The sequence below is a fragment of the Ochotona princeps genome, chromosome 25, assembly GCF_030435755.1.
Source record: "Ochotona princeps isolate mOchPri1 chromosome 25, mOchPri1.hap1, whole genome shotgun sequence".
NCBI lineage: Eukaryota > Metazoa > Chordata > Mammalia > Lagomorpha > Ochotonidae > Ochotona > Ochotona princeps.
The window spans coordinates 23,450,496-23,462,753 of record NC_080856.1 but is presented as its reverse complement, the minus strand read 5'-3'; the positions used below and the strand labels follow the sequence as shown (position 1 = coordinate 23,462,753).

The window sequence follows — 12,258 nt, the reverse complement described above, 5'->3', positions numbered from 1 at the left end:
TTAGATGAATGTTGGCAGTCACACCTCATCAGTCTTTGCATTTTAACTGTCCTTTTGAAAGGGATTCTTAAATGTAGACAGGATGACCTAGAAATAAGATGCAATGTTTTTCATCTTGCAATCCATTGTTATTGATGATTCAGCAGATGGAGAAGTGGGAACAGAAGATGAAAATAGATCTGTCTCTGGGTTTCTTCACTTTGACACTGCTACTAAAGGTAAAGCCCTTTGAAGTAAAAATGAATTTATTTATAGACAAATTGCTTAACTTGAAGAGCGTATTATGCTTGTCCCTGGAAATTCTGAGCTGCCAGAAAAGTTGTACACACAAAGAGGATTATTTGTTACAGTTAGATTTTTTTTTTTTTAAGATTGATTTTTATTTGAAAGGTAGATTTCACATACAGGGAGGAGAGACAGAGAGAGAAAGATGTTTCACCCATTGTTTCATTCCACAAATGACTGCTGGCAGAACAGAGCCGATCCAAAGGCAAGAACCAGGAGCTTCTTCCAGGTCTCCCACATGCATGCAGGGGTCCAAGGACTTGAGCGTTCCTCACTAAGCGTAAGCAGGGGGCAGGTGGGAAGTGGAGCAGCCAGGACATGAACTAGCAACTGTGTGTGGTGTTGTGCCTGATGGATTAGTCTGTTCAGCCTCCACGCTGGCCCCTGCATCTAATTATTTTTTAATAGCTAGGATGACTGGACAGAAAAGAAAATCTTAAATAAACGAAACCAGATTTAGATTTCAGTGCTATATTCTTTGATTTCTAGACGAGCATTCTTTCCTAACAAAACACTGTGTTCAAGAATGAGCCATGTTGTTGCTTTGCTCTTCTCAGCGTCCCAAGGAAAACTGAATTACTTATTATCATTTCTAGTACGTAGAAAAATTCTCAGTATCCTCGACTCCATTGACTTCAGTCAGGAAATTCCTGAGCCGCTGCAGCTGGACTTCTTTGACCGGGCCCAGATTGAACAAGTGATTGCTAACTGTGAACACAAGAACTTCCGAGGCCAGACGGTGTGCAATGTGAAGGTAAGGGTGGCTGTGAAGTGTCTGTGGTATAAAGTGAATCGTCGTAAAAAATCTAGGCCAAACTTTTTGCTCTTCTTGCAAGAGATCTCACCAGCTTATATAAGATGATAATCTTTGTCAGACAGCCAGCAGATAGTATATAGACCACGTGTCAATTCTTTAGCTCTCCTGTAATATTTCTTTTTTTTTTATTATTATCCTTCTGAGCAGAGGCTGTGAGGTTGTTTTTAACTGTTTCGTTCCTGGCCTTCCCAGAAGATGAGCCGTGTTCAGGGCACTCGGATTGACTTAAGCAGCCACAGGGCTGCTTTGGTGCCACTCTGGGATGGGAAGGACACCTGAGGTTTTTTGTTTGGAGATTGGACAGTGCCACTGTTGTTGAGTATCTTGGCTTTTTCTCCTGTAGGACAGGTGATGGTAATTGCTCAGTGTTGTTGTTCCACTGCTGAGTCTCATGGTCTCTTTTCTCTTTTCTTCACTGTACAGCTGCTTCATCGGGTTCTGGTGGCGGAAGTGAACGCCCTGCAGGGCATGGCAGCCATAGGACAGAGGCCGCTGCTGATGGAGGTGCGTTTCATCAAGTCTGTTGGGTGTATTTCAGGTTTAACCTTTCAGCTATGTAAAAGACAAAATCTCAGTTACCATAGAGTTTATTAGTAAACTACATAAAAATGAAATTTTAGTGGGTTCTTTCCCTTTTAATTTTATGACTTTTGTAAATGGAACTGAAGTTGATGTGTGATCTCCTGATGTGACAGCTTTCCTGCCAGGCTATTAGAACTGTTTTAGGTAGTAGACTTCAGTAGTGCTTACACATGAGGGGGGCTGGATCGTTTGTTAATAAAGAAGGGAGTTTTTTGGGTAAGAATTCAGGTGGGAAGAACCATGGATGTGGAAACATAGCTGACCTCATCAGAAGAGGCTGAGAAATAAAAGGTGTGCCAAGGGAGCCTGGCATTGAGCTAGGTAGTTGTCATGCTCTAGAGAAAGACTAAGTAGACAACTGCAGAAAGAAGATAATGTTAAACACTTCCCTCCCTAGCTCCTGCCACTCACACTCACACACACACACACACACACACACACACACACACACACACACTTTTCATAGTATCTGTTGCCTGATATGCATGTAGTAGTTTCCATGTGAATTGCTTCTTGGTTCCTGGCGAGGTTAAACATAGAAATTTGTCAATAACGGCTGCTCGCTGCTGTGTGTAACCCTGTGACTCCCTCTCTGGCCTCAGGAGATCAGCACCATTCTTCAGTATGTGGTGGGAAGGAACAAACTGCTGCAGTGCCTTCACGCCAAGCGCCACGCGCTGGAGTCGTGGCGGCAGCTCGTGGAGATCATCCTGACCGCCTGTCCCCAGGACCTTATCCAGGCAGAGGACCGGCAGCTGATCATCCGGGATATTTTACAAGATGTGCACGATAAGGTGACAAGCTGCCCAAGTTATTTCACACTGCTAGACAAATAGATGCAGCATGAGCAAGCAGATGTTGTTTCCCTAATTAATTTTTTCTGTGTTAGATTAGGGCTAAAATAGAGTTGTGTAATGTCAGTGTTAGAACTTGCCTTGGAAAGGACATCAGTTCTGTACTTGTAGTGGCTCTCAAGCAGACTGTGTGTCAGAATTGTCTCAGGAACCTTGTGAAAGTGCACACAGATCCCATCCCAGACCTTTGTGGGACTCGCTGTGGTCTCTAAATGCCGGCGTCTCGCTGGGATCTTCTGATTCCTTAGCTGCCATTTTTCCGTCTGTTGTTTAGGTTACCTGTGGTCAATAAGAGCAGGAAGTGTGAGCACGGAGGGGGGAGGGGAAGAGGTAGTGTGGTGGCATAGCAAGTTAAGACTCTGCCTGCAATGCTGGCTTCCCATATCTGTGCTAGTTCAAGTCCTGGCTTCTCTACTTCTTGCTCAGCTCCCTGCTAATGTGCATGGCAAAGCACTGGAAGATGGCCCAAGTGCTGCGGACCTGGAAGGACCTGCCGGCTCCTGGCTTCGACTTGTGCCAGTGCTTTCCTTGATGGGCCTTTGGGCATTGAATGAGTGCGGGGAAGATTCTCTTTCTCTGTACTCTGTCTTTCAAGTAAAAAAAAAAATCTTAAGTACAGTATAAATGTATTTTTTGAGAGACCACTCTCATGTAACTTATTATAGTTGTTTTTTATTTATTACTGACTTCTTAGTATGCCTCATTTATCAAACTTTATCATTAGAATGTATACACAGGAAATAAAAGTGTAAGAAGGCTTTGAGCATTCCCTAGGAGTCTTGGGACGTATCTCCCAAGGGTAGGATACTATACTTAAGGTTGTCGCTGTATGTTAGCTTGCTTTTTTTTCCCCCTTTCTTTTTCATAATTCTTTTTGGTGGTTTGTAAGATTCATTCCTTTTTTAAAGATGCATTTATTATTTGGAAGGCTGAGTTAGAGAGGCTGGTTCACTCCTCATATAGCCACAGTGGCTGGAGTTGGGCTGGTCGGGAAGCCAGGAACTTGTCTGGATCTTCTCTGTGGGTTCAGGAGCACAGGGACTTGGGCCATTGTCTGCTGTCTTCCCAGGCCCTCAGCAGGGCACGAGAGACTGTGACCGTGTGGGATTTTGGCGCTGCAGACAGTGACTTTGCCTGCTGTGTCACAGTGCTGGCCAGGACTGGGCAAGTCCAGAGCCAAGAACCAGGAACTTCATCCAGGTCTTCCATGTGGTTACTGGATCCCGAGGATTTGGGCCACCTCCTGCTGCCTTTTCAGGCGCATAAACAAAGAACAGAATCGGAAGTAGAGTAACCAGTTCCTGAACTGGTCACCCATATGGGATGTTCGCATCACATGTGCCGGCTTAACTCACTGTGCCACTACTCTGACCCCTTATAACAATTCTTGTGTTATTAGTAGTTGAAAAGTTAAATGTATATGAAACTGATGATCATAGCTAGAAATACCATCCTCATTCTAATTTTCCTCTGGCCCTCAGATACTGGATGATGAGGCAGCGCAGGAGTTAATGCCGGTGGTCGCTGGTGCTGTGTTCACACTGACTGCCCACCTCAGCCAAGCCGTCCGCACGGAACAGAAGCAGACGGTGGTCTCGAGCCCCGGAGAGGCCCACTATGCTTTCATGCTTCACAATGTCACCTCTCCTTTGGCAGAGAGCGCCCCAGTGGGCTTCGCTTCCATCGGGGATTCTTCACTTCACATCATTTTGAAAAAATTATTGGACTTCATTTTGAAAACAGGTTTTTTTTTTTTTTTTTTTTATCTCTAAATCCCAGCTTTGTGTTTTGACTTGCATTGTCCTAAACGGGTTGACTGTGTGTTTGCCTCTTTGTAGGTGGCGGCTTCCAGCGGGTGCGGACTCACTTGTACGGCTCTCTGCTCTATTACCTACAGATCGCCCAGAGGCCAGATGAACCCGACACTTTAGAAGCAGGTACAGCGAGCTTGATTCTTCATCGTCCTTCTTAGAGAAGGCTGCTGAAAATTTAAAAATGCTCACTTCTCATCTTGTGGCGAAGTACAGTATAATAAAGCAGTCGATGTCATTAAAGTGTGTCCTCTGAAGTGCAGGAAGAATATGTAGTTTTTAAGTGTTATGATAGTACATTATTATTGTTTGGCAGAAGAACCTTGCTATGCAAGTATTATTATGGCTTTATGTGTCTCTGTAACTTGCTCGCTCTAAGTTGCTCAGTCCTGCTGAGCAGTGTGCTGTGCGGAGTGTACAGTGTATTTCCTCCCTTGCACTGTGCTGCAGTACATATGTAATTGTGTTAGTCCAGTATGGACGTAAGATTTATTGAATCATTTTCCGTATTCATGAGCCTTTAAATTGTGTCTAATTTTTAACAGTCACAAAAGTGCTGGGTCGAACGTGGCTTTGTTTCTCAGGAGGATTCTCTGTAGTGGAGTTTGCTCATTTTATTTTAATAGATTATATCAAACGGCCTTCTAAACAGGCATTGCCAGTGTTGACTGTGTGATGGTGTCCCAAAAATGTTTTTGCAGTGGTGTGAAACTTTTTGATAAATCTAAAAATGGAATTTCTTAGTTATAAGGGGTAGACATTAGTCTTTGTTCTAAAGATTTATTTATTTTTATTGGAAAGGCAGATTTACAGAGAGAAGGAGGAGAGACAGAGAGAAACATCTTCTATCTGCTGGCTCACTCCCCAAGTGAGTGCAGTGGCTGGAGCTAAACCTAATCGAAGCCAAGAGCTTCTTCCAGGTCTCCCACACGGGTGCAGGGTCCCAAGGCTTTGGGCCGTACTCGACTGCTTTCCCAGGCCACAAAGCAGAGAGCTGGATGGGAAGTGGAGCAGCTGGGACACAACCCAGCACCCATTTGGGATACCGGGCGTGCAAGGCAAGAACTTAAAACTCCTAGGCTACCACACTGGGCCCGATAGCCATGTTTTAAATAATACTGATGAATGCTGGTCTCTAAAATATGGATAGCATTCAAAATTGAGAATAATAATCTGGAATGTTTTGTCTTCAGATGTGAAAAACTGTTGTTAATGTTCAGCATGCTATCATATAGGATTCCATGCCAGAGTTACTCTGTTTGTTAGGCAAATGCCAGAACCACCTTCTGGCAACTCGCTGCCTTCCTACTTAGGAGTGTGTGTCATTTTGTACACAGATTCCTAAAAATTATGGTAGTGTGAGGAATAGTTTAGTTCATACTATCCTTGCAGGTTGTCTGCTGTGCTGTAGTACCTTAGAAGGGAGAAATAGCCAAAAGATGAATTTATAGAAACGCATTACCCACTGAAATGAGGCAGAAGAATACTTTGAACACTAGGAGCAACAATAGAATCATTCTGAGAGGCTTTGAAGCAGGCAGGAGCTTCCTGTGGCAAGGTGATGGTGTGGGCTTTAGCATAGTGTTTTAAGAAGCTGCTCGAATGCCCGCACTCCCTCTGCCAGTGTTGGGTTGCAGTCCTGGCTGCTAACGCGCTCCCTGCTGGAAGCAGCCGGATCTGCCAGCACAAAGAGCCATGGATGGCACCCCAGTTTAGCTCAACTTGGTTTGGGCGGGCACTTGGAGAATGAGCCAGCAGGTTGAAGATCTCTGTTTTTCTAACTTTCAGCCAAATAGAAATAGGTACATAAAGTGTAAGGATATAGAGTGGAACTTCGCCGTTACGTTAATTTCCATTAACTTTTTTTTAACATTCATTTTGTTTAGAATAATCACTACTCAGCTGCTATGTGGAGCTATTAAAAATGCTTTCTTCATCAAGATGACAATTTGAGAACTGTGCTAATTAGGGCGGAAAGTCATGAAATTGGTTTCAAATACAGGTCACAGCTGTATTTAGCGTAGTTGAGGAACTTTCCTAAGATGTTTATGTAAATCACACCAAATATGTGCTCATGCCACTAGTTATCATTATGTGTTTATATTACCCTTGTCTGTGTGTGTGCTTGCTATATTTAATAAGTATTCCAACTAAGTAAATTAAAATGATAGTTTGTCCCCATTTGACCTAGTCCCTTATGGCTGTATTCTCAAGATCTTAGTAAAACAAATCAGATTAATCAATGGGATAAAGAGAGCATATTGACTCTTGTAGAGTCTCATAACTCGTTTTGATTTATTTAAGAAAATTGTTTTCTGATACTCTTGTATAGTGCCCACTGATGAGAAATGTGAAGATTGAGTTCTGAAAGGGTCCCGTGCCTGGCCCATGAGATAGCGGGCCTTGATACATTCAGTCATGCAAGGGTTTTTCTTATTGCTTCTGAGACATAATTGCTTGTTTTTTAGTGGAGTATGCTTTGTTTTAATTCTTCAGCTAAGAAAACCATGTGGGAAAGGCTGACAGCCCCAGAAGATGTGTTCAGTAAATTGCAGCGAGAGAATGTGGCCATCATAGAGAGCTACGGTGCTGCCCTGATGGAGGTGGTGTGTCGCGACGCCTGTGATGGCCACGAGATTGGCAGGGTAACGTCCGCCTTGGGGGGGTTTAGAATGTTCTGAGCTCTTCACTGAATCGGCTTTTGAAACGTGTTGCATTTTGAAAATTTACTTTCTATAACAGAATTTGCTCATTTAGGCCTTTTATTTATTCATGTGTCTTGCTCAATTCTGTTCAGAATGTTAATTCAGAACTTCATCTCAGAATAATCTTTTTTGCTAATTTTGAGGTTGACTAGGGTAAAAATACTGACGAAAACACCGCCTAAAAATGATCTTTGATTAACAGAATGCTGAATAAATTATCTTTACACCGAATATAGCTTTTTCTTGTCTAAATCTTTGTGAATGTAAACTTGCATTTACAGTTCCTTAAAATGTTGTGACATGCTCAAGATAGCGCTAAGAAGATAATTTTTCTCTCAGTGGAAGATTATTTAGCAGTAAATCATAGTTTTGAAGACTACAGAAATATGACTTTTTAAAAGATTGATTGATTTATTTAGTTTTGTGTTTGAGAGGCAGTGTGACAAAGAGCTCATTTATCCATTGGTTCACTGCCCAAATAGCTGCAGTGGCTGGAACTGGGTTAATATCTGAAACCGGGAGCCAACAGCTTCTTCCAGGTCTCCCACATGGATGCAGGAGCTAAGGACTTGGGCCATTGCTGCTTTCCCAGGCCATTAAACAGGGAGCTGGGTTGGTAGTGAAGCGAAACCCATGTGGATTCCTCGTACCTCGGGCTGAAGCTTAGCATGCTATACCACTGCACTAGCCCCTGGAAGTATGATTTATTTATTTTCATTTTATTGGAGAGACAGAGAGAAAGATGTTCCATCTGATGACTAACTCCCCAAACGGCCGCAATGGCTGGAGCTGAGCCAATGCAAAGCCAGGAGCCTGGAGCTTCTTCTGGGTCTCCCACACAGATGCAGGGTCCTAAGGCTTTGGGCCATCCTCCACTGCTATCCCAGGCCACAAGCAGGGAGCTGGATGGGAAGCGGGGCCCATATGGGATCCTGGCACATGCAAGGCAAGTACTTTAGCTGCTAGGCTACCATGCCTGGCCCTGGAAATAGGATTTTTTTTTTTAAAGATTTTATTATTATTGGAAAGCCGGATATACAGAGAGGAGGAGAGACAGACAGGAAGATCTTCCATCCGATGTTTCACTCCCCAAGTGAGCCGCAACGGGCCGGTGCGCGCCGATCCGAAGCCGGGAACCAGGAACGTCTTCCGGGTCTCCCACGCGGGTGCAGTGTCCCAAAGCTTTGGGCCGTCCTCGACTGCTTTCCCAGGCCACAAGCAGGGAGCTGGATGGGAAGTGGAGCTGCCGGGATTAGAACCGTCGCCCATATGGGATCCCGGGGCTTTCAAGGCGAGGACTTTAGCCGCTAGGCCACGCCGCTGGGCCCGGAAATAGGATTTTTAAAAACGAGGCAAACATGTAGTAGTCTTGGTTGAGTTTTTTAAAATCCTTAAATTATTTTTAGAAATTGAAGAAAAAACACTGGGAAGAGTAGACCTAAAAGTATGAAATCATTTTATTTGATAATGTCTTTATTAATATGCCTGTCTGGGTTTTCTGTAATGAGTGTGTGAAACTTCACAATTAGAAAAAAAAACAACTTTGTTAAACCTGTAAGCTGATGTCTAAATTCTTCTAAAATACAGTCAGTGTCATTATTTTAATATGTTACCAAAATATACTTTTATTTATTAATGGACCTAAATTCTGAACCTATACCTGTAATCTACAGCATATTTTAAACAACGAAGAAATTTTCTTACGAGCATTCCATTGTCTTGCAAAAGGTTCTAAAAGAATTTGTAGGTAAGCCAATTACTGTCATATACTGTTATACACTCTGCCTCGCTCTCCCCTCAGATGCTGGCCCTGGCCCTGCTGGATCGGATCGTCTCCGTGGATAAGCAGCAGCAGTGGCTTCTGTACCTCTCCAACAGTGGCTATCTGAAGGTCCTTGTGGACAGCCTGCTGGAAGATGACCGGACTTTGCAGAGTCTACTGACTCCGCAACCTCCCCTCCTAAAAGCCCTCTATACTTACGAATCCAAACTGGTATGACTTGGTGAACACCAGCTGCTTATTCTTCTTGGGGCTGCAGACATATTGAAGAGACTGAATGGCTCATACATTTTGATGATTGTCTTCTGTCGTACATGCTGTCCTGAGTTTTGCATGTGGGGCTCTGTGTAGGAAACATATTCACTGTGTGAAGAATAAATTTGAAGTCTGACAATAAAGACGCTTTGTTGACCAAAAAATATATTTTTAGTTAAAAAAAATAAATAAATTGAAGTGGTCCTGACAAAATTAGCTGGATAATGGGGGTGATCACTGGTGGTGGTGGTCTGACGCTTTGTGCTCCACGAGGCATCATGTGCTGTAAAATTCACTCTTCATTGGCTGCCTGTTAAATCCCAGTGTTCTGGCTCCTGTACTTTAGACGCTCCATTTCCAATACAGATAGGTTGGCTCCGACTCTGTTTACTTGCCTACAAATCTGTTTTAATATTTTGTTATTGAACTTAACATGAGTATCACAATACTCCTGGTTGAACTTAACATGAGTATCACAGTATGGGAGCACTTAACTCCCTTTTCTCTGTTCATTTGTTAACATGACAAGTTTTGAACTGAATACCCAGTAAATGCCACACATGGCTTTGGGTACTACAGACATATAAGCATCTCTGGCCACATGATAATGACTAATTATTTTAGTTGCATGTTTATTTCATGCATGGCCCAATATGTCGGCAGTTTAGATATGTTGTAGTGAGTGCTTATAAAATCCTGACAAAGGCAGTATATTGTTCCCTTGTAGCTAGCTAGCTCCGAGTTTGTTTTCGTTGGTGATTGAAGGTGAGAAAAGTGCCGTGAGAAAGTCTCATTTCTGTAGGGGTCCTTTCCCGTGATTTCCACACTGTTGATTTTTCCGTCTATGACTTTGTAGGCATTTCTCACAAGAGTCGCTAAGATACAGCAAGGCGCCTTAGAGCTGTTGAGGTCCGGAGTGATTGTGCGGCTAGCACAATGCCAAGTCTATGACATGCGCCCAGAAATGGATGCGCAGGGGTAAGTGTTCACATAGGCCAGTTTGGTTCTAGTCCCGTGAAAGGGTTGTCAAGGAAATACCAAGTGTCATTTCCCCACTGGTATATGATAGTCTCTCACTTGACTCTCTTGTGTGTTTGGCTATACGTCTCTATGCTGTCCTAATGGGAGTTTGCTAGTAAGAGCAAAGAAAATAAATAAGGCCTAATGCTTTCCATTTCAGAATACTGTTAAACTTTAGAATATGGGAGAGAATTTTGTTGCTAGAAGTGTTTCTTCCCAGTCTTATTCTCTTATTCAGTAGAAATATTTGTTTTCTGTTACAATGGTCTTTTATAGTGCTATGTGAAATTATAATATGTTACACATTTCCTATTCCTGGTGATTTGGATAAAATTTCAAGGTCTGTGATTTTTCCCCCCCTTTGGACATTTTACTTACTGCTCGTTAAATTCGAAAGCTTCATTTGAAATTGTTTTTAACTGTCAGCAATTTCTCAGTTCAGTTTTAATACAAAAGCTTTGATTTGAAGTATTTTCTTTTTTGTCGGCATGGCTGCAGCATTGTTAAGCAGTAGGCATGCCTTCCTAGCAGTAAATAATAGTTAGTTTCAGTTTGATAATTGCTCACAAAGGGTCCATTGCCTAACTGATTTTCTGAGTTTTTCAAGCTGAACCACAGAATTATTTTAACTCTAGCAGAAAAACCAGTTTTGGCGTTTGTTTTCCTAAGGCTTTTAGCAGGGGGGTTATTTTCACTTTAGGCAAAGAAGGTGAGTTACATACCCTTTACTTCATGACAAATTGTCATCACTGCCTGTGCCAAGCCTTCCTTTTGCTTCTGTTCCGTGTGCATTCTCTCTCAACAGGCAGCCCTTTTCTGGGTAATTATTTATTTAAATATGGGCATTTGTGATAATGAATACTTTGTTATTATAGCATTTCAAGACCTAATATTTTTTTAAAGATTTATTTATTTTTATTATAAAGTCAGATATACACAGAGGAGGAGAGACAGAGAGGAAGATCTTCTGTCTGATGATTCACTCCCCAAGTGAATGCAACGGCCAGTGCTGTGCCAATCCAAAGCCAGGAGCCAGGAACCTCCTCCAGGTCTTCCACACGGGTGCAGGGTCCCAAAGCCTTGGGCTGTCCTCGACTGCTTTCCCAGGCCACAAGCAGGGAGCTGGATGGGAAGTGGAGCTGCCGGGATTAGAACCAGCGCCCGTATGAAATCCTGGCGCATTTAAGGCGAGAACTTTAGCTGCTAGGCCACGCCGCTGGGCCCTTGACCTAATCTTAAAGGTTAAATTATGGAGCTGGCTCCAGGGTGCAGCTGTTGAGTCCTCCCTCTGTGATCCTTGCCTCCCGTAGGAGTGCCGATTTGAGCCTGTTCAGCTTCTGATCTGGCTGCCTGCTAATGTGCCTGGGAGAACAGTGGCAGATGGGCCAAAGGAAGACCCAGAGTTCCTGGCTCCTGGCTGCAGCCTGGCTCAGCCCCATGCAGTGCCACCGTCCTTTCAAATCAAGAAGTCATTCCTTAAGGAATGATTGTCATTTTATAGCTTGTTTTATTTTCTTTAGTGGACAGAGCATGTTTGTTTTTGGCTTAGGTAATAGGGAAGCAAATCTGGGCAAAGTAGCTTGGTTTTGTCTTTTTCTTATAGTCTGTATGGCCCAGTGGAACATTTAGAGAGAATTAAACCTTTAGAAAGTTTTAAACTTTGTCATCAAATTACACAAGTTTTTCTTTTAAGGTTTTTCCAGATTCATGCTGTCTTTACTAAGATATAAGTTTACACTGTGTGTATAAATTTAAGATATAAGTTTGCATTGTGTATGCACATTTAATTTATATAAATTTATTTGAAAGAGGGAAAGAGAAGTCATCTACCTGCTGGTTCGCTCCCCCAATGCCTGAACCAGTCAGGAAGCTGGAACCCAGCTGGGTGACAGAGACCCACCCACAGAAGCCGGCATTTGCCTCCTTCCAGGGTCCACGTGAGCAGGAAACTGGAGTCAGGAGGAAGACTCGAACTTGAATCCAGGAACTCCCATATGTCACAAGGGCATTCCACAAGATGGCTTTAAGTGTTGTGCTAAGTGCCTGCCTTCACTAAATGGGGTGTTTTATTTAATCTGCTTTTACCCACAGCAGAGTAATGAGTAGATTCATATCTCAGTGAGCTGGCTGTGAGTCATTTGATGTGGAA

General features: G+C 43.0%; 1 protein-coding gene across 1 annotated transcript in view; it reads left to right on the top strand.

The window, feature by feature from the left end:
• Positions 1-12,258, top strand: part of NUP205 (nucleoporin 205) — a 64,055-nt gene that overhangs the window by 36,893 nt on the left and 14,904 nt on the right. The window contains exons 25-33 of the mRNA XM_058681308.1: positions 147-218; positions 882-1,039; positions 1,526-1,606; positions 2,287-2,478; positions 4,020-4,281; positions 4,377-4,475; positions 6,846-6,994; positions 8,856-9,047; positions 9,946-10,067. Of these exons, the coding sequence (XP_058537291.1) occupies positions 147-218; positions 882-1,039; positions 1,526-1,606; positions 2,287-2,478; positions 4,020-4,281; positions 4,377-4,475; positions 6,846-6,994; positions 8,856-9,047; positions 9,946-10,067 (1,327 nt within the window). The remainder of the gene's footprint in view (positions 1-146; positions 219-881; positions 1,040-1,525; positions 1,607-2,286; positions 2,479-4,019; positions 4,282-4,376; positions 4,476-6,845; positions 6,995-8,855; positions 9,048-9,945; positions 10,068-12,258) is intronic.